Here is a 21,761-nt window from a genome sequence, read left to right on the forward strand (position 1 = left end):
AATAAAGGACAGAAATGGTATGGACCTAACAGAAGCAGAAGATATTAAGAAGAGGTGGCAAGAATACACAGAGGAACTATACAGAAAATATCTTCATGACCCAGATAACCATGATGGTGTGATCACTCACCTAGAACCAGACATCCTGGAATGCGAAGTCAAGTGGGCATTAGGAAGCATCACTACAAACAAAGCTAGTGGAGGTGATGGAATTCCAGTTGAGCTGTTTCAAATCCTAAAGGATGATGCTGTGAAAGTGCTGCACTCAATATGCCAGCAAATTTGGAAAACTGATCAGGGGCCACAGGACTGGAAAAGGCCAGTTTTCATTCCAGTTCCAAAGAAAGGCAATGCCAAAGAATGTTCAAACTTCCACACAATGGCACTCATCTCACATGCTAGCAAAGTAATGCTCAAGCTTCTCCAAGCCAGACTTCAACAGTACATGAACTGTGAACTTCCAGATGTTCAAACTGGATTTAGAAAAGACAGAGGAACCAGAGATCAAATTGCCAACATCCATTGGGTCATTGAAAAAGCAAGAAAGTTCCAGAAAAACATCTATTTCTCTTTATTGACAATGCCAAAGCCTTTGGCTGTGTGGATCACAACAAACTGTGGAAAATTCTTAAAGAGATGAGAATACCAGACCACCTGACCTGTCTCTTGAGAAACCTGTATGCAGGTCAGGAAGCAACAGTTAGAACTGGACATGGAACAGACTGGTTCCAGATAGGAAAAGGAGTACGTCAAGGCTTATATTGTCACCGTGCTTATTTAACTTATATGCCTAGTACATCATGAGAAACACTGGGCTGGAGGAAGCACAAGCTGGATCAAGATTGCAGAGAGAACTATCAATAACTTCAGATATGCAGATGACACCACCCTTATGGCAGAAAGCAAAGAAGAACTAAAGAGCCTCTTGATGAAAATGAAAGAGGAGAGTGAAAAAGTTGGCTTAAAACTCAACTTTCAGAAAACTAAGATCATGGCATCTGGTCCCATCACTTCATGTCAAATAGATGGGGAAACAATGGAAATGGTGACAGACTTAATTTTGGGGGGCTCCAGAATCACCGCAGATGTTGACTGCAGCCATGAAATTAAAAGATGTTTGCTCCTTGGAAGAAAGGTTATGACTAACCTAGACAGCATGTTAAAAAGTAGAGACATTACTTTGCCAACAAAGGTCCATGTAGTGAAAGCTATGGTTTTTCCAGTGGTCATGTATGGATGTGAGAGTTGGACTATAAAGAAAGCTGAGCACTGAAGAATTGATGCTTTTAAACTGTGGTATTGGAGAAGACTCTTGAGAGTCCCTCGGACTGCAAAGAGATCCAACCAGTCCATCCTAAAGGAAATCCGTCCTGAATATTCATTGGAAGGACTGATGCTGAAGCTGAAACTCCAATACTTTGGCCACCTGGTGCGAAGAACTGACTCATTTGAAAAGACCCCGATGCTGGGAAAGATTGAGGGCAGGAGGAGAAGGGGACGACAGAGGATAAGATGTTTGGATGGCATCACCAACTCAATGGACATTGAGTGAGCTCTGGGAGTTAGTGATGGACAGAGAAGCCTGGCATGCTGCAGTCCATGGAGTTGCAAAGAGCTGGACACGACTGAGCGACTGAACTGACTGATAAAGTATTTCACTTCACTTAATGTGTTTCAGAATTAATATTATCCAGTTTTAATTAAACTAAGCCTCAAATTATGATCAAGGAATCCTTACAAAAAGGATCTTGAAAAAACCCAAAGATACAAGATAATATGATGCAAACCTGAACACATGTGAAAACAGCCTAGTCATCCTTTATCTCACCTCATCTGAGTTCTCCTCCAGTCACATTTTGATGTAAAAACCGTAACAGTCTAATAACAAATTGGCCAAAAAGAGGGAAGAATTAAGAGAACCATTATAAATACAGATTTACATACACTTGTATGTAAAATAAACATAAACAGTGAAGGCCACATCAAATCTGTATCATGCCTTGAGACATGAAGATGCCAGCTAATGATAGTGTGTGTGTGTGTGTGTGTGTATGCCTGCACACCCACATGCATGCGTGCATACTAAAATCTTTTCATCAATAGTGGCATGTGGTCAAAAATATTTGGAGACAACTGCTCTAAGCAGAGGATCAAGAATTACTGGGTTACTGTTGTTCATTACTGGACTTCTGGAGGAATAAGCAAAGGATATTGGGCGTGGGCTGGTCATTTGTCAAATGTGGAGAGTGGAACTTGGCTTTGTTAAGGAAAAGAGAGTGACCTGGACACAATCCTAAGGTTTTCCAAGCCCTTGGTGAGAGCCCTTGGTCAGCCCTAAACAGCTGGCAGCATGTCCTTTGTGAGGACTCCCTGGCACGGCTCCCTTCTTTTAAACTCATCCTCACTGTCCTTACCTGTAAAATGGTGACAAGGTTGGGGGGCTGGGGTGAGGTGCTGGGCGTGCTGCCTGCACATAGCAAGGATGCTGCTGGGGCAGCTAGTCTGATTACCAGCCAGACTCTTTGTTAAACTTTTAGAACCAGAAAAATGCTACATACACATTGAAAATGTTACGACAAATATAGAAAGAAACGAGAATCTCCCCTAATTCGCCTCGTTTCCAGTATGTTCCCGTTTCCATAAATGGCTGCGGGAAACAGTCTGAGATCCTTACTTTTAAACTGGTTTCTCTGCATGGGTTTTCCTGTGTCAATACATTCTTTGTAAAACCGTTTAGAATGGCTGCATTATGCTCCCCTGGTGGCTGCCCTGTACTTAATACGTCAGACCCCCTGTCACCTCCACGGCTTCTTCCTGTGCCTGGTGAGCCCCTCCCAGCCCTGACCCTAGTTTCTGTGTCCAGGGGGCACCTCCAGGCTAGATGAGGTTGGAGGGAGCACAGGCCTGGATCTCCAGGATCAGCCGATGGCCCCCAGATTCCTTCCAACCCTGCAGGTCAAGAAGAACCGGCTGTCACTTCCTCTTCCATGGTCAGCCCGCAGACACGCACACACAGGCACACAAGACCCTCAGCCAGAGCCCAGCACAGAGGCCCCACGAGGGCCTCTGCCGCATCCACATCTGATGACTGATGGATGAGTGAGCGAGAGAAGGATGGAAGGAGAAGGGAAAGGAGGAGGGGGAGGGAGAGAGAGAGGGCAGAAGGAAGGAAGTGGGGAGGGAGAAGGGAGGAGAGAAGGCTGTTTGCACACACCTCCAAGCTCCCGCTATTTAATTTCTTTCCCTTGAACACTCTTGCTAGTCCTCCAAGCTCAGATCAGAAGCCCCTCTTTGCAGTCCTCTTAGGCTGTATCTCCAGGTGCATGGTCTTGCTTAACTTTCACAGCAGCCCTTGTGAGGGAGGTCCCGTTTTTACTACATCTTGCAGATCAGGAAACTGAGGCTTGGTAAGTTTCAATAATTTTCCCAAACAGTGACAGACTTTATTTTCTTGGGCTTCCAAATCACTAGAGACTCTGACTGCAGCCATGAAATTAAAAGATGCTTGCTGAGTGCCAAAGAATTGATGCTTTTGAAATGTGGTGTCGGAGAAGACCCTTGAGAGTCCCTGGGACTGCAAGGAGATCCAACCAGTCAATCCTAAAGGAAACCAATCCTGAATATTCATTGGAAGGACTGATGCTGAAGCTGAAACTCCAATACTTTGGCCACCTGATGCGAAGAGCTGACTCATTTGAAAAGACACTGATGCTGGGAAAGATTGAAGGCAGGAGGAGAAGGGGACGACAGAGGATGAGATGTTTGGATGGCATCACTGACTCAATGGACATGAGTTTGAGCAAGTTCTAGGAGTCGGTGATGGACAGGGTCGGCCTGGCACGATACAGTCTGTGGGGTTGGAAAGAGTTGGACACGACTGAGCAACTGAAGTGAACTGAACTGAGCTCTTTGGAAGAAAAGCTATGATGAACCTAGACAGCATATTAAAAAGTAGAGACATCACTTTGCTGACAAAGGTCAAACTATGGTTTTTCCAGTGGTCATGTATGAATGTGAGAGTTGGACTGTAAAGAAGGCTCAGTGGACATGAATTTGAGCAAACTCTGGGAGGTAGTGAAGGATAGTGAAGCCTGGTGTGCTTCAGTCCATGGGGTTGTAAAGAGTTGGACATGGCTGAGCAACTGATCAACAAATGACACAGTAAGAAGAGGAAGATGTGGGGTCTAAGCTCCTTCCTAACCCCCTAATAATTGAAGGTCCTCAGACTCCCACAGCCCAGTACAGCCCCACACAGCCCTTGGAACCAGAACCAGAAGTCTTGCGATCCCTTCCCATTCCTATACTCCACCTCCTCTGAGAATGTGAACCTCCCGGACAGGCCAAGCCCCGCAGAGGACCGCATTGCAAGCGTTCGGGAAGTTTGAATGAAGAAATACCTTCCTGCTTCACGGTACTAGCCGCAGACTCCCATTAGATGAGAGAAGACTCAGATTGTGGAAAAACAGCAACCATTTTGCAGCACCAGCTGGATTTGAAAAATCCAGGTGGATTTGAAAAAAAAATCAGAGAACAACTGGTGTCTTTTCTCCTTCTTTTGGTTCTCTTTGTTAAACCTCCGTGTGTTCCTGGCGACCAGATTTTGGATGACATGGAGGCAGGAAGAAGTGGGAGGAAGAGGCAGAAGGTGGGGCTCCCTTATTCCCGAGGGCCTTTGTGACTGGCGGGGTTCAGGCTTTTGAAGGATTGTGGGCCTGGCACAGGCTCTCAGCTCCCCGTGGAGCCTGGTGATTCCTCTGGCAAGAGCAGTACCCTAAATTCCACTTCGGTGAGAGTTATACCAGGCTTTGCCCCTGGCCCCTTGAGCACAAAACACTCTGCAGTTCTAGCTGAGAAAGTGTGCCAGTCTGGAAGGTACAAACCCCTGGCTCTGTCTGCATAGAACTGACGCTCGCTTTGCTAAAACCACCAACCCTCCTTGGCAGAAAGGGTGGTGGCAACCAGTGGCCTGGTGTCTGCTTATGCAGAATGTTCTTCTCCCTGCTTCTGACAGGCTGAAAGTAATCAAATTCTAATAAATATTACTTTTAATAAATCCCTCTTGCATGACTTTCTCAAATTAATATGGACTAATTATACACATTGGGCCTTCGTATAAAGCCCCAGTTATGTGACAGATACTGTGCTGGGCACTTTTTGTGAATCATTTAATATTTGTAAAAGCTCCTCCAACTTTTAGTTATGCCCATTTCACACATGAGAAAACAGAGATGCACCAAGGCTAAATAACATGCCCACGTTTGCCCCATGAAAGGTGGCAGGACTTCCCTGGTGGCACCGTGGATAGGAACCCACCTGCCAATGTAGGGGACGTGAGTTCCATCCCTGGTTTGGGAAAATCCCACATGCTGTGGAGCACCTCTGCCTCTGCACCATGACTGCTGAGCCTGCGCTCTAGAGCCCATGAGCAGCAATTACCAAGCCCGTGTGCTGCGACTACTGAAGCCTGCGTGCCTGGAGCCTGTGCTCCACGACAAGAGAAGCCCCCAGTCTCTGCAACTAGAGAAAGCCCAAGCACAGCAACAAAGACCCATTGTAGCCAAAAAAAGGCTGGCAGAGCCAGGTCTCAAACCTGCATCTTTCTGACTCCAAAGTCCATGCCCTTTCTTACGGTGCTATAATGGGGTCTCACTTTGCATGTGCCCCCTTCTGCCCTAGACCCTCCTCATTCCAGGCTTAGGCTGCTGATGACCACCAGCTTGGCTTAGTTTTTGTAAAACGCTCTTGTCTGCCATGGGTCACAGTGTAGATGGCCCAGGGCACTGTGTGTGTGTGTGTGTGTGTGTGCGTGCGCACGCGCGTTAGAACACATGCTTGAGGGAGCAGGGCGTCCACATGAGACAGTGCCTGGAGACTCTTTGCATGGTTGCAGGTTGGAAAGAGTTCCTCAGTATCCCAAATCAGTTTCTGAATTCAGTCCCAGGTTGATTGTGTCACTTTCAAGAGTTATGATGAGCTGGATGGATGAACCGGCATGTGTCTGAAACTCCACCAGGATTTCTCTCATTACCAGCTGGAAGCTCCCCTGTATTAGTCAGCTTAGGCTGCTATAACAAAATGCTGCAGGCTGAGTGGTTTAAACAACACGCGTGTATTTCTCACGGAGAAGTACATGGAGGCTGGGAAGCCTAAGATCAAGGTCCCAACAGATTTGGTTCCTGGTGAGAACTTTCTTTCTGACTTAAAGATGACTATCTTCTGGCTGTGTCCTGCCTCAAATGGCAAAGAAAGAAAGGTTCTGGCCTCTCTTCTTATAAGGGCGTTAATCCCATTATGTGGGCTACCAAAGTGGCTCAGGGGTAAAGAACCTGTCTGCCAATGCAGGAGACGCAGGAGATGCAGATTTGACCCCGGGGTCAGGAAGATCCCCTGGAGGAGGCCATGGCAACCCACTCCAGTATTCTTGCCTAGAGAATCCCATGGACAGAGGAGCCTGCTGGGCTAGAGGCCATTGGGTTGCAAAGAGTCAGACATGCCTGACCTAGTATGCATGCATACATGGATGAAATCCCATCGTGCAAGACCCTACCCTCATGACCTCATCTAAACCTCATCACCTCTCCAAATACCATCACATTGGAGGTTAGGGTTTCAACATATGAATTTGGGTCGGGGACATATTTTCAGTCCATAGCTCCCTCTCCCAATACCAGTACAGCTGACCAAATGTCCCAGTGATCTCTGGATGACTGCAGACTTCCCAGAGCCATCCAGACAGCCTGGCCAAGGGCCTGGGAGGCCTGTAGCCCGTGGAGGTGTAGTTACCTTCCTGTCTGCCCTCTGTCCTCAGGGGGGTGTCTGTTGGCTCCATCTGTTGCTCCTCTTGCCCAAAGGGCTCCAGGGGAACCAGTGAGCCCCTGGACTTCCAGCCCCACAGTGTGGGCAACAGTAGTCACCTCTTTCCAGGGGACGCTGGCTGCTCCTTAGCAGAGTCCCTGGAGCTGGTGACATGGCAGACCTGCCAAGGTGCCAGCTCCCCCTGTTGGGACAACTGGGAGGAAAAGAGATAGAGGGTGACACTCTAGTTAGGAAGAGAAAATGTGTCAGAAGGACCCTGGAGAGTAATTCCCTGGTAATCCTTGAAAAAGTTCAACTTTATACTGGTCTGCAGTTCCTTATCTGCATTTCTGATATCCAAAGATCTATAAACATTAGACGTTTTCCTTAATCTAGTTGATGGCAAAAGGTGAGCTGAGCTGGTGTGAGGCAAAGTGTGACATCTGTTTTTATTCCGTCTAAATTGCCTGTTCCTGTTTTCTGCACTGAAATGTCAAGGTGACTGGTTGTGGAGTGCAGCCCCAGACTAGGAGTTCCATTGGAATCCAGCAGGGGAGGGATTCTAATGTCAGCTTGTGGTCGAGGCTGTTTGAGCACCATGTTGGAAGCTTGAAAAGAAACCGCCAATTAGCAGAAACAGGACTTTGGGGCATTGTCTTTCAGATACATAAAGCACGCAGAAATGTCAGGTTCCTGATAGCTCACTTGGTAAAGAATCTGCCTGCGATGCAGGAGATCCCGGATTGATTCCTGGGTCAGGAAGATCCCCTGGAGAAGGGAAAGGCTACCCACTCCAGTATTCTGGCCTGGAGAATTCCATGGACTGCATAGTCCATGGGGTCGCAAATAGTCGGACACGACTGAGTGACTTTCACTTCACTTCACTTCAGTGTCCAATGTACTGCATCCCACACCTATAACTACAAAGGCCACAGAGAAGTACAGTTTGGCCTTCCTGAACTTTCTGCTTTGGCAGTAGTGACGCCACCAGCCTTCTGGAAAGCACCGCCTTAGAGAGTGTCATGGGTGGGGTGTTGTTATAAGGCAGACAGCCTGGACAGAAAGACAGACATGCAGGGGAGAGGCTGTGAAGACTGCACTTATGCTGCCACAAGCCAGGGACTACCAGGGGCTGCCAGAAGCTGGAAGAGGCAAGGCGGGAGCCTTCTGCAAGGTTCAGAAGCAAGATCACCCTGCTGACACCTTGGTTTTGGACTTCCATCTGCAAGACTGAGAGGTGATCAATTTCTGTTCTCAGCTCCCTGTGTACCTCCCTCTGCCTTATACACCCTGCTCCAGCTTCTCCATCTGGCTCACTCTCATCTGTCCCCTAGAAGTACCCTGCATCCCCTCTGTGAACTCCGTCCTAACCTGCAGACTGGGTCAGGCATGCCTTTGGGGTCTGTGCACCTTGACAAACCTTGACAAGAGCAACTATATGGGGCCTTGTGCGGGCAGCAGGAGCTCCGGTCCCCCTGTTGACCCCTCGCCACTGTGGGAGCTCCTTGAGGGCAGGTCCAGGCCCCGAAAGGCCCCAGCAAGGAACTGGATGGCCCTGAGCTTGGCTTGTCAGGAACTCCCTGTGGCCCTCCAACAAGCAAGGTGACCCGCCTATTTCTTTCTGCAGGAACTCTCCCAGCTGGGCCTGGGGAGTGACGTGGAGGTAGAGCTGCAGACTCTTCAGCTGCCGGTGGATTACAGGGAAGTGAAGCAGAGGGTCGCCAGAATCTGGGAAGATCTTCAACCGCAAGTAAATGACAGCAAGGGAGGCAGTGGGTATGGGAGTTGGGTGGGGGGTTGATTATGTGTGAAGACCCAGAGCCTGTGAACCCCAGGACTCTGGTTCTAGGGTTGATGGCTCAAGTGTACCCTGCCCCCTGCCCACCAGTAAGAGCCCAGACAATTTCAAAAGGGTCTATTTATAAAAGTTTAAGATGAAATACAGAGTAGAATCTTAGAATAAAACTTTGGAAAGAGAGAAGGAGGAAGAGAAATGGAAGCTTTATTCCCAGCCTGGACTCAGAGGTAGTTTCCGCCTAACAGGGAGGCCCAGGGTCAGTCCCAGCCCGGCCCTCACGGAGCAGCTGGCTTGAGAGGCAAGGACCTCTTGGCCTAGGAAAGCATTTGAAGGGCGGCCCCCACTGGAAGGCGGGACAGTGGCCCACCTGGGGAGGCCCATTTCATCACTCCCAGAACATCTCATCAGAACAGACGTACTATGCAGGAAACTGGTACAAACATCCCCGAAATATGAAGACCAGATGATATTAATAGAACATACACCACCAGACCACTAAGATACCCTGATGTTTTGATAATATAATAAGCTATTTTTTTCAAAGAGGAAGAATAAGCAGCTCAAAAAATTCTAACAGGATTTTATTAGACTGTTACTAACTTCCTTTATTAAAGTTTCATAAAAGAGACGGAAGCTTCCAGGGAAAGACTGAAGCTTCTCCTGCGACAGTCTTAGATGCAAGCTGGGACACTCAGGGAAAAGGGGAATTCACTGCCCTATAAGAATATTTTGAAATAGGAAAATATTTAAATTAGATTCCACATAGGTGTCTATCCACCTATTTTTCGTTCCAGCACATTCACCGAGGGGAGCAGGCAGGGGAGGGGTGTGATGTTGGCATATTTGGGGGGTTGGGGTGTCTTGCCCCCCAGGGCTCTCCTCTGAACCGTCTGGAGAGCAGAGGAGACGTCCAGTTTCCCTAATCTTCGGCCTCCACATGTGCTCACACAGTTCGTTGTGCATGTGGGCGTGGACCCCGCCGCCAAGGCCATCTTTCTGGAGCAGTGCAGCAAGAACCGAGGCTACCGGGACGCCGATATCCGGGGCTTCAGGCCTGAGGGTGGCGTGTGCCTTCCGGGTGGCCCAGAAGTGGTCACGTCAGAGGTCAGCATGAAGGCGGTCAGCAGGCGGGCGGCCGTGGAGGGCGTGGAGGTGGCCTTTTCCCGAGACGCGGGTAGGTGCGTTCTGTTACTGGGCTTGCAGGGGAGGAGGAAGGGCTGAAGAGGCCTCTGACCAAACTTCCTCCCAGGATGTGCCATCCTGTGCCATCATTTGGGTGCTTGGAGCTGCCCAGAGTCATCATGCAGACCCACAGGTTGCTTACTTCTGCCTAGGACTGATTCTGAGGACCCTCCCATTCACTAGCCTTTGGTAGCTGGCAGAAGAGAAGGGGTGGGTAGGGGATGTTGAGAGCCACTAACATTTTGTGGATGACTTTCTTTTGTTTTTTTCCAGTATTTTATTCTTTTTTTTTTTAATTGGAGGATAATTGCTTTACTATATATATATCTCACCTCCCTCTTGAGCCTCCCTGCAAGCCCCTCTTCCCTCCTCCCCCTCACAGCCCTCTCGGTTCCGCAGAGCCCCAGGCTGGGCTCCCTGTGTCACACAGCAGCTTCCCACTAGCTCTGGTTTACACATGGCGGTGTATGTATGTCAATACTACTTTCCCAGTTCATCCCACCCTCTCCTTACCCTGCCGTGTTCACAAGTCTGTTCTCTACATCTGCATCTCCATTCCTTCCCTGTGAATAGGTTTATCAACATCGTTTTTCTAGATTCCTGCATATGCTTTAATATGGTATATTTGTTTTTCTCTTGCCCACTTCACTCTGTGTGACAGGCTCTAGGTCCATCCACTTTACTATAACTGACTCAAGTTCATTCCTTTTATGGCTGAGTGATATTCCATTGTATATGTACCACAACTTCTTTATCCATTCATCTGTCAGTGGACACCTAGATTGCTTCCGGGTCCTAGCTGTTGTATATAGGCCGCAGTGAACACTGGGGTTCCTGTGCCTTTGTGAATTGTGGTTTTCTAAGGGTGTATACCCAGTAATGGGATTGCTGAGTTACTTTTATTTATTGCAGCAAAGTTGTGAATTAACCATTCTAGTTTAGCCTCAGATGAAGATTAATTTTCCTTTGTTTCTCCAGATTCTGATCCCCTAGAGGGTGGTTAATCCTCCTTCAAAAGAATGAAGAAATCGTTGCTGAATTAAATCCTATGAGCCTTATTCAGGCCCTCACAGAGCCTTGAAGGGTTCTTGCTTTATTCAGTGGGCAACGAATTGAGAAGCAAGAGCTAAGTTCACAGACCAACTTCTTGCCCACCTGGTGAGAGGGATTTAATCAAAGGGAGAAGGAGTGAGACTAATGATGGGGAGGCATAGGCATTAGTCTACCTGGGAAGGCTTTTTCCAGGGAGCAGGATGCCACTCTGCTTTTATCTTTTTTACGGTCCTTAATGGCTGGTCCTGGCTACCAGTGGGTGTGTCATGTTAAGAATATTAGGCAAATTGGCCTAATATTAATGTTAATGTATAATCATTTAAACTAATGTATAATGAGACTCAGGGTTTGTTGGAGGTCAGGTTCCTGGCCGTCTTGGTCCCAACTGTTACCATCTGTTTTTGTTTGTTTGTAGCTTTCTTTCTTATCCCTGGATCCTTTAACCTAAATATTTATGTTAACTCCTGCTAAAGGTGGGGCCTGGCAGGTTTTGAGCAAAAATCTGGAGCACTTCTGGCAATAACACCACCCTCACCTCTTCTTAGTTACTGCTTCTCATTCTTTAGAGCCACTGAAGAGTGAAGGTCTGACTTCTGAAGCTGCTTCCTGCTGAACATGGGTGCCATTTTCCCCTGGATTAGGGGAGCAGAACTGTTCCTGACTAGCCTAAATTAAGTCTAATTGTCATCAAGCTGCAGTCACAATTGTTTGCAGGCTTGTGTTATCTGAAGCTTGATGACTTCAAAGTCATCAAATTCACATTTACTAAGGAAGTTGACAAGACAAGGCCCAGAGATAGGCAAGAAGATAATGGCAATTAGTGGGGCCAGGAAATGGAAAAAGGCAAGTTAACCTGGGAAGACCCTGCTTGACTATGTTCCAGATGGAGCTTGGATCTTGGCCTTGCGTGTTCTATCTGTATAACCATTGAGCTTACTCATATCTTTTTTATGTTTATCTCAACCTACCGAGTTACTGACATATGCATAGCAGGCTTCCCCTTACTCAGCAAGGAGACAGTCAAGGGCTAGTCTGTTGTTAAGAATATTTGTTAGAGAGTCCAGAGAAGTATGGAGTTCTTGTAAGGCATTCCCTGTGTTTTTAGACCAGTCTTTAAAGGCCTGGGTGAGATTTTGTAGAGTGATTTCATGGTGTGCAAACCTTCTGCAGGGGGCCACTAGTCTGAGAGAAGTCCCTCTTGCTGCCCTTTTATCTTGGGGCTGGGTGATCTTATGAATGGTTATACCTAGGTTCTGAGAACTTAGCTGCCCTAGCATGCAGTGTCCCCAGGATTGGGCTTATCTAAACAAGGATGGACTAGAGCCCACCCAGAGAAGGGAAGGAGGAGTTAGCATTGTTCTGATGGGGCACTTGGTTTATTCTCAGGCCACGAAGGAGCAGGTACCCATAGAGAGCATATGTTCTGGGGAGCTGAATCACATTAGAAAGAGGCTAGCCCCAGAGGGTGCCCTTGCAGAGTGAGGAGAGAGGCCCACCTGCCTAATGGGGGATCACTGAGGGATTCTTGACCAGCGGTTTTTCCCCAGGCCTTAGGAAGGCCATATACTAACTGTGAGACAACTGGCGTTTTCCATCTGCAATAAGTACATCTCCCATCTGGTCCTCGTGGGTATTCATCAAGTCGTGCAGGGGCACAGTGGGTGAGCTTTCCATAGGGGTCAATCTCAGGGCACTTAAATTGTGGGGTGATGGAAGAAGTCGTGGTCAGAGTCCAGAGTAGCCCTAGGATGTCACTGTAAGTCCCTCCTTTTTGTAGAGGTGTTTAATAGGGGCAGTGGCAGCAGGCCTGATCATAGGGGTGGCCCTGTGGAGTGTCTGCTTTGTGTTGGATAGAGGGAATCCAAGCAGGGAAGCTGCTTTAGGGATGGGATATAAACTTTAGGAAGAATAGGTTTGCTGTGCTGTCCCTCACTCAGCTGTGTTCAACTCTTTGCAACCCCATGGATGTAGCCAGCGCAGCTCCTCTGTCCATGGGATTTCTCGGGCAAGAATACTGGAGTGGGTTGCCATTTTCTTCTCTAGGGGGAGGGATAGATTTAACAGACCCAAGGACCAAGAGGAGAGTGAGGTTGTCATTCTTAGGGTAAAATGTAATACCTTTAATCCATAGGTGCCACTTGGAGAGGGGGGGTGACAGATTCAGCGCTGGGATAGCTTTTGTCAGCAGGCTATAATTCTCAAGAAATTCACCACTGAATCCCCATTCTTCACAGATGGTGGTAAGAGATAGAGCTGAGAAGATAAGAAGGAATAGACAATAATGGCCACTCATCCTGCCTCCAATGTTAATATTCCCTGTATCCAGCATGGACAGAGGAAATGTTTACCAGAAGGAGGAGGTTTGACAGAACAGTGGAAGCCAAGTAAGACAGTAGCAATGACAAGGCCGACTGCTAAGCCTGTCCATCACATTACTTACTTATTGGTAGGGTTACTCCTTTTGAAAAGGAATATAAGATCTGTGACAGGTTCACACAGCTATAATTGAGCAAGTGGCTCAGTAACTTCCAGAGGCATAGGTGTTGTCTTTACTCTGGTATGGTGGCCCCCAGAGTTATACTCTACAATTGTCAGGCACTGAATTGGTCAAGATTACAAGATAAGGTCCTGCCCACTTGGGATCTAACTGGTCTTGTGCATTTCCAGCCGTCCAGGTGTTCAAATAAACCCAGTTCCAGGGGACAAAGGATGTAAAACCATGTCAGAAGGGGAAGGCTTGTAAAGCTTTGATTTTTTTTTCCCATCTGCAAGGCATATTTCAGTCATCCGTGTCCCTAAGGTTGGCTTTGTAGGCAGGTCCTTCAAGAATGGGCCTCCTATACCTGATCTCATACAGACTTAACCCGAGCTTTCCTTTAGGGGCTAATTGCATTCTGAGAAGTGCTGTGGGGAGAAGAAAGATCCAAGTTTGATAAATTTCTTGACATAGTTTGGCTTAACTTCTTTCAAAAATTGGATTTATTCTTTTTACTTTTCCTGAGGATTGTGGTCTTGTGTCTGACTGTTTGCCACCCCATGGATTGTAGCCCTTCAGGCTCCTCTGTCCATGGGATTTTCCAAGCAAGGATACTGGAGTGGTTGCCATTTCCTTCTCCACGAGATCTTCTCAACCCAGGGATCGAACCTGTACCTCTGCTGTCTTCTATACTGGCAGATGGATTCTTCACTACTAGTACCACCTGGGGAAGCCCAAGAGGGGTGCAACCTCCATTTAATTCCCAGTGCTCTAGAGATTTCTTTAGTAATTGAGAAAGAAAAGCGGGCCCAGTGTCACATTGAATGGATTTAAGGAGATCAAATTGAGGGATTATTTCCTTGAGTAGGGCCTTAGAAATCTCTGAAGTAGTCTTGGTTTGGGGCAGAATCTAGCCAAAGGTGTCAGTCAAAAACAGCAAATATCTGAAAATTTCCTTATGCCCAGGGCATTACTGTAAAATCTGTTTGCTAGCTTTGACCTGGCTATGTGCCTCTGTACGTGGTAGGGGTCCCTCCCTTGACTTTGGAGGGGTGAGTGTTGAGGTTATTCTGGAGGCAGAAAGGGCTTGGTTCAACCACCTGTTAAGGAGGCTTCAGAAATTGGGAGTAGTGATAGATGTCATAAGCCATTGATGTACTGTCTCCTGCCTGTAATATTGGGCTTCCCAGGTGGCGCTAGTGGTAAAGAACCTGCCTGCCAATGCAGGAGAACTAAGAGGTGCTGATTCAATCCCTGGGTTGGGAAGATCCCCTGGAGGAGGAGATGGCAACCCACTCCAGTATTCTTGCCTGGAAAACCCCATGGACAGAGAAGCCTGGCAGGCTACAGTCCATGGAGGTCACAAAGAGTCGGACACGACTAAAGTGACTTAGCACAGCACAGCCTGTAATATGGCCTGAAGTGCCCATTCCAAATGGCTTGAAGTGCAGTAGCTTGAAGAGCAGCTGCCCATGATTGTTAACCATCCATTCCAGGTATTCTGGGCTTTTAAAACAGGCCCATCACAAAGCCTTTTCTCTTTCTTCTGGGGAGCATGTGGGAGGTAAGAGTTAGGATATGGGGGTAGCGATAGCAGTGGCATTTGAAGCCTGTCCCCGTCCGCTACAGCTTGTTTAGAAAAACGGTTGGTCCAGTGGTTTAGAAAAACAGGCCACAACCTGAGTCAGAGGTCCTGGTTTCTGTGTGGGCGCCCCCAGGGAAGTCTCTCCTCTTTCAGGTACATATAGATGGAAGGGTGGCTCAGGCTGGGTAAAGCTAGCCTGGGGGCTCTCATGAGATGGTTTTTCAGTTCCAGGAATGCTGAGGCACAGTCGAGGGTCTGCTCAAAAGAGCCAAGGTTAATTGTTCGTAGGAGGGCTTAGCAATTAAGCCAGAATTGGGGATCCACACATGGCAGAGCCAGGCATCCCCAGGAAACCCTGGAGCTGTTTTCTTGTACTAGGGGTGCCATCTGGCAAGTCCGTTCTTTCCTCTCCTTAGATAGTGCCCGGTGCCCCTTTTCTGTTAGTAAATCCTAAGCATTCTACCCGCTGGAGGGAGATTTGGACTTTTTTCCTTTGCAACTTTATATCCTTTCCCTGCCAGATGATTTAAGGCGTTAACTTTGTTATGGTCAGAAAGCTCTTTGATGGGGCTGGCGATTAGAATTTCATCCACATATTGAAGGATAGTCCCCTGTTGTGGTTCAAAGTCACTGAGATCCTCAGCTGAAACCTTTCTTAAAAGGGTGAAAGTGAAAGTGAAATCGCTCAGTCGTGTCCGGCTCTTTGCGACTCCATGGACTGTAGCCTACCAGGCTTCTGCATCCATAGGATTTTCCAGGCAAGAGTACTGTTGTGGGTTGCCATTTCCTTCTCCAGGGCGTCTTCCTGACCCAGGGATCGAACCCGGGTCTCCCAAATTGCAGGCAAACGCTTAACCATCTGAGCTACCAGGGAAGCCATAAAAGGGTGAGGGAGTTTTTAAATCCCTAGGGCAGAACCGCCCAGCACAAGTGGTGTTTTCTCCTGTTGCTTAGATCCTGCCGTTCAAATGCAAAAATGTATTGAGGTTACCAGGCTAAGGGCAGACAAAAGAAGGTGTCTTTTAAGTCTAACTAAGTGCATGCTAAGTCGCTTTAGTTGTGTCTGACTCTTGGGGATCCTATGAATGTAGCCCGCCAGGTTCCTCTCTTCAAGGGATTCTCTGGGCAAGAATACTGGAGTGGGTTGCCATGCCCTTCAGGGGATCTTCCTGACCCAGGGATCGAACCCACTTCTCTTAACATCCCCTGCATTGGAGGCAGATTTTTTACCACTGGCACCACCTGGGATACCAAATGCTCTTGGGGTTTAGGGTAGAGAGTACGGTTTGGGGATTTGACCTTGGTGAATTTCTTTCCTGTCTGTCTGTATCTATAGCTTGGAGGTCATGAACTAGCTGTTATCTCTTGAGTTTTTTACTGGCAGAATAGGACTGTTGCAAGAGAACTGGCAGGGTCTAAGAAGCCTTTGTTTGAATAGACTTTCTATTATAGGCTTAATGCATGCTAGGGCTTCTTTGCTTCATGAATATTCTTTTTATTTATTTGGTTTTTTTCAAAGCTTGTTGTTCAGTTGCTGAGTCCTGTCTGACTCTTTGCAACCCCATGGACTGCAGCACACCAGGCTTCCCTGTACTTCACTATTTCCCTGAGTTTCTTCAAACTCATGTCTATTGAAATGTACTAAGTCACTTCAGTCATGTCTGACTCTTTGCAAAACCATGGACTGTAGCCCAGCAGTCTCCTCTGTCCATGGAATTCTCCAGGGAAGAATACTGGAGTGGGTTGCCATTTCCTCCTTGAAGGGATCTTCCCTGGTGGCTCAGATGGTAAAGAATCTGCCTGCAATGCTGGAGACCCAGATTTGATCCCTGGATTGGGAAGATCCCCTGGAGAAGGGCATGGCTACCCACTCCAGTATTCTTTGCCTGGAGAATTTCGTGAACAGAGGAGCCTGGCAGACTGCAGTCCATGCATGGGATCTCAAAGAGTCGGACATGATTGAATCAGCGATGCTGTCTAACCATTTCATCCTCTCCTGCCCTCTTCTCCTCCTGCCCTCAATCTTTCCCAAGAAAGAGAAATTTAAACTGGCCCCACATTTTTTCCAGAGCCCCTTTTTTGGCTAAGCGCCATGAAAAATCCGACATAGGGGATCTCATCCTATTTTCTTTTTTAATACTAGCGATAGTGATCCAATTGAAAAATAATTTAGAGAGTCGTTAGCTGGCCAGTTTTCTCCATCCACCAGTTTACACTGGAGCCATGCAGTGTTACCAAAGAAAATAAGCTGTCTCCTTGTTAGTGGGTGCTGCTCAAAGAGTTTACAGTTACGGAGAATGTACCTGAGCAGTGTTCACTGGGATAGAGGCTGGGTTACCCATATCGAGGAGTCCTTATTTCTAGTCTCTTTTCAGCTTCCCAGTGGCCACTTCCTAAGGTTGATGACCGTGCGGATCCCACAGGATTGGCCCACCCCAAGTGGTTTGGGAGCTCTAACTGCAACCTGAACCAGTCTTTGCAGGGGCTGGAAGGGGAGACACTATCCAAGAGGGTCTTAGTTAGAAAGCCCCTCCGAAGTCAGTGACTCAGTGTTCCCAGACCCACTGTGAGGCTGTAGGAAATACCTGATATAGGTGACTGCTCTCAGCAAGCAGTTCCCGGAGATAGGGTGAAGCAGGAGTGGGAAAATGGTTCTCTAAGTCAGCGGTCCCCAACCTTTTTGGCACCAGGGACCAGTTCTGTGGAAGACAATTTTTCCACGACTGAGGTGGGGGGGAATACTTTCAGAATGATTCAAGCGCATTACATTTATTGTGTACTTTATATTATTACTCTATCAGCTCCACCTCAGATCTTCATGCATTAGATCCCAGAGGTTGGGGCCTCTGCTCTAAGTCATATAAATTGCTCAGATAAAGATCCCGTCCAGTTAGATCTTCTTGCCAGGATCCAGTCCAACTAGGTAACCAATTGTCTCATCACCCTCTCCCCTTACCAGAGGATTAGCTCAATTTAGACAACCAATTGCCCAGTCCAGTCCTCTATAAAGAGGTCTAGCTTCAACCAGATGCCTCTACAGACAACCCCGGCTTTATTGGCTGAAGTTGGATCAGCACCCGGAAGTTGGGTCACTCAATCTGTTCAGTCGCTCAGTGGTGTCTGACTCTTTGCAACTCCGTGGACTGCAGCACGCCCGGCTTCCCTGTCTATCACTAACTCCCTCCTATCACTAACCCCATGGACTGCAGCATGCCTGGCTTCCCTGTCTATCACTAACTCCCATCACTAACTCCCTGTCTATCACTAGCTCAAACTCATGTCCATTGAGTCGGTGATGCCATCCAGCCACCTCATCCTCTGTCATCCCCTTCTCCTGCCTTCAGTCTTTTCCAGCATCAGGGTCTTTTCAAATGAGTCAGCTCTTCGCATCAGGTGGCCAAAGTATTGGAGTTTCAGCTTCAGCATCAGTCCTTCCAATGAATATTCAGGATTAATTTCCTTTAGGATGGACTGGTTGTATCTCCTTGCTCTCCAAGAGACTTTCAAGAGTCTTCTCCAATACCACGGTTTAAAAGCATCAATTCTTCGGCACTCAGCTTTCTTTATAGTCCAACTCTCACATCCATACATGACTGCTGGAAAAACCATAGCTTTGACTAGACAGACCTTTGTTGGCAAAGTAATGTCTCTGCTTTTTAATATGCTGTCTAGGTTTGTCATAACTTTTCTTCTGAGGAGCAAGCATCTTTTACCTTCGTGGCTGCAGTCACTATCTGCAGTGATTCTGGAGCCCCACAAAATAAAGTGTGTCATTGTTTTCATTGTTTCCCCATCTATTTGCCATGACGTGATAGGACCGGATGCCATGATCTTCATTTTTTGAATATTGAGTTTTAAGCCAGCTTTTTCACTCTCCTCTTTCACTGTCATCAAGAGGCTGTTTAGTTCCTCTTTGCTTTCTGCCAGGAGGGTGGTGTCATCTGCATATCTGAGGTAGGCCAGGCTTCCCCAAATTGCTGCAAGCCTCATTGCTGTAGATATGCTGGGGTGGGGGTGGGGGTGCTCCACCTGATCTTTGGCTGCTTTTCCGTCTCCAACTTAATTTCTATCTCTAGTATCCTTCACTGGCCCAGAGGTCAAGAATTGGGGCACATGGTTCAGTTATTTAGCTGGCTTTGTTGGCCCTGGGTCAGTGAGTAACCCTGAATTAATGGATGGAGTGTGCCCCACGTTGAACTCCAAAATTTGTTACTGAATTAAGTTGTATGGACCTTGCTTGGACCCTCTCTGCCTGGGTTGGAGAGGTTTCTTTTTCCCACTTGGGTTCAAGCTTTGTTCAGCAAGTAAAAGTATAGAGAAGCAGCAACTAAGTTCACAGACCAACTTATCACCCACCTGGTGAGAGGGGTTTAATTTTAAAAATAAAGACAAAGGCAAGAGGAGTGAGGCCGGTGATGGGGAGGCATATGCTTTAGTCTACCTGGGAAGGGTCAGGGTTTTTTCCGGGGAGTGGGGTGCCGCCCCCTTTTAATTCTCTTTTTTCCCTTAATGTCTGGTCATTTAGGTACAGTGTCATTTAATATGCTAATTTAGAAAAATCAATGTCTAATGAGCCCTAGGGTCTGTTGGTGGTCAAGTTTGTGGCCATCTTGGTCTTAGCCGGTTCCATCTAGTTTTGTTTGTTTGTTTGTATTTTCCTTGCGTATTTCTGGATCTTTTAACATAAGAATTTATGTTAACTCCTGCTAAAGGTGGGGGTTGGAGGGTCGTGAGCAAAGACCTGAAGCAACTCTGACCCTAAAATGAGTCAAGGCAGACGAGAATGAGAAGGGTTTGCAGGCTGGGGAGAGAGCGTCTTGGACTCCTTGGTTGGAAATCCGGTGCCTCCCAGGGATCAAACGCTTGCTGGACGTGAGGCCCAGAGCCAGTCTCTCCATGCTCTTTCCCAGCAGCAGGTTCTTTCTGAGGCAGAAGAACAAAAGCTGGGTCTCCTGGGTGGCGGTCCCCTCGTGCTTCAGAGCTGCGGCCCTGCCGCTTCTGCTTGCCTCTATCTGAGGTTCGAGGCTGGTCCGAGGAGTAACCTAGCATTTTTTGTGGTTGTAGGTATGTCTGCGATTACGCCTACTACCTGTCTTTGCATCAGGGAAATGGGTGCGCAGCGCTCATCCACGTGCCTCCCTTATCTCCTTGGCTGCCCGCCAGCCTGCTGGGAAAAGCCCTGCAAGTCATCATCCAGGAAATGCTGGAGGAGACTGAGAAGGCCCGGGCTCAAAACCGGGTTCACCAGAAGCTCAGCCTTTGCAGTTCTAGCTGGGGAGAAGCAACTAGGGGACTGTTCCTTTAGAGAAAATTAAATGTTTCAATCCTGTGTGTAGAGTTCAACTGTGCTTTGAGAGGCTTTAAAAAAAAAAAATTGCTTATAAAACAGTTTACACAGAGGAAAAATGTTCTGAATTCGCTCAACGAAATCACAAAGGGTTATTTTATTGTCAGAAGAAAGAAGAACACTCTGAAAGGCAGACATTTCATAGGGGATTAACTAGCTTCAGTTATGGTTTTCCTGACAATAAAATGAAATGCTAGTAATGTCTTTTTCCCCTCTTAAAGTCTATGTCTCGGGCCTCTGTGATGCTGTCCTACGCTGGGACCTCTGATTCGTTCCCCAGAGCCCCGTGCGGTGGGATGACCTGTGACTGGCCGACATGGGAAACACGGGTGCGGCCACCACTCCAGACGCCCCACACTGGTCCTCTGAGCCTGGGCATCCAGGTGCTGCAAGCGCCCTCTGAGCCACCGAGTCTCTAGTGTTTGGGCTTTTTCTTTTATAACTTCATAAAAAAATTATCATAAAATACACATAACCTGAAATTTATCATTTTAACCATTTTTTAGTGCTCAGTGGCAATATGTACATTGATGCGGGCAACCCTTGCCACCATCATCATCCCAAACTGAAACTCCACACTCATCAAACGTTATCTTCTCCCTTCTCCCTCTGGCCCTTGGCATCCATTATTCTACCCTCCCTCTCTGAATCTGACTACTCTGGAGACCTCATATTAATGGAATTTTTGTCTGTTTGTGACTGGCTTATTTCACTTAGCATAATATCTTCAAGGTTGATCCATGTGGCATGCGTCAGAATTTCCTTCCTTTAAGGCTAATACCCCATTGTATATGTAGACTACATTTTGTTTATCCATTCATCTTTTGATGGACACGGGGTTGCTTCCACCTTTTAGCTATTGTGAAAATACTACTGCTATGAACACTGGTGTGCAAATCTCTCTTAGAATCCTGGTTTAGTTGTGTGTGTGTGTGTGTGTGTGTGTATGTGCATGTGTGACTATACCTAGTGGGATTGCTGGATCATATAGTAATTCTGAGTTTACATTTTTGGAGGCGCTGCTGTACTGCTTTTCATGGTAGCTATGCCATGTCACATTCACCCCATAGTGTCTGGCCCCAAAGCAAAGGTTAATAGCTGGGTTTAGCTCTTCTACCATAGTCAGTATTTTCCTGCCTTTTAAGAAACAGAACCTCCCCGTTACATCTTTCATTTTGCTTTTATGGCACTGTGCCAAGCTGCTCACAACAAGGTTTTACTTTCCCAGTGTTTTCTGGGGGCAAATCTCCATTGGAAACCCCTTTGGCCGTATTATTTTTTGGAGGGAGAGCTAAGCTCTGGGAAATTTCTTGTTATGTTGGTGTGTTCACACTGTAATTTTCTACTTAACTTCATTTAAAGAAAAATCATCACTTAATGCCCACATTTATTCAGTGTAAGAAACAGCAGCTGTACCTTAATAACAGAGGAACTGGGCAAAGGAACGCACTTTACCATTAGCCCTCCAGCACACTCGTGTGTTTGTAATAGATTTTACAGGACCTCTTTGCGAATGGAACTGGCT

General features: G+C 47.3%; 1 protein-coding gene across 2 annotated transcripts in view; it reads left to right on the forward strand.

Annotated features, from left to right (window-relative positions):
• The window catches only part of PGPEP1L (pyroglutamyl-peptidase I like), a 62,703-nt gene extending 42,247 nt beyond the window's left edge, over nucleotides 1-20,456 (forward strand). For both annotated transcript variants that reach the window (XM_081551234.1, XM_081551236.1), the window contains 3 exons: nucleotides 8,423-8,545; nucleotides 9,545-9,771; nucleotides 19,954-20,456. In XM_081551234.1, coding sequence (XP_081407360.1) covers nucleotides 8,423-8,545; nucleotides 9,545-9,771; nucleotides 19,954-20,194 — 591 coding nt within the window. In that variant the 3' untranslated portion in view covers nucleotides 20,195-20,456. The remainder of the gene's footprint in view (nucleotides 1-8,422; nucleotides 8,546-9,544; nucleotides 9,772-19,953) is intronic.
• Nucleotides 20,457-21,761: the final 1,305 nt, after the last annotated feature.

This window comes from Giraffa tippelskirchi, chromosome 12, assembly GCF_054371585.1.
Source record: "Giraffa tippelskirchi isolate mGirTip1 chromosome 12, T2T-mGirTip1v1.2.pri, whole genome shotgun sequence".
In the NCBI taxonomy this organism is placed as follows: Eukaryota; Metazoa; Chordata; class Mammalia; order Artiodactyla; family Giraffidae; genus Giraffa; species Giraffa tippelskirchi.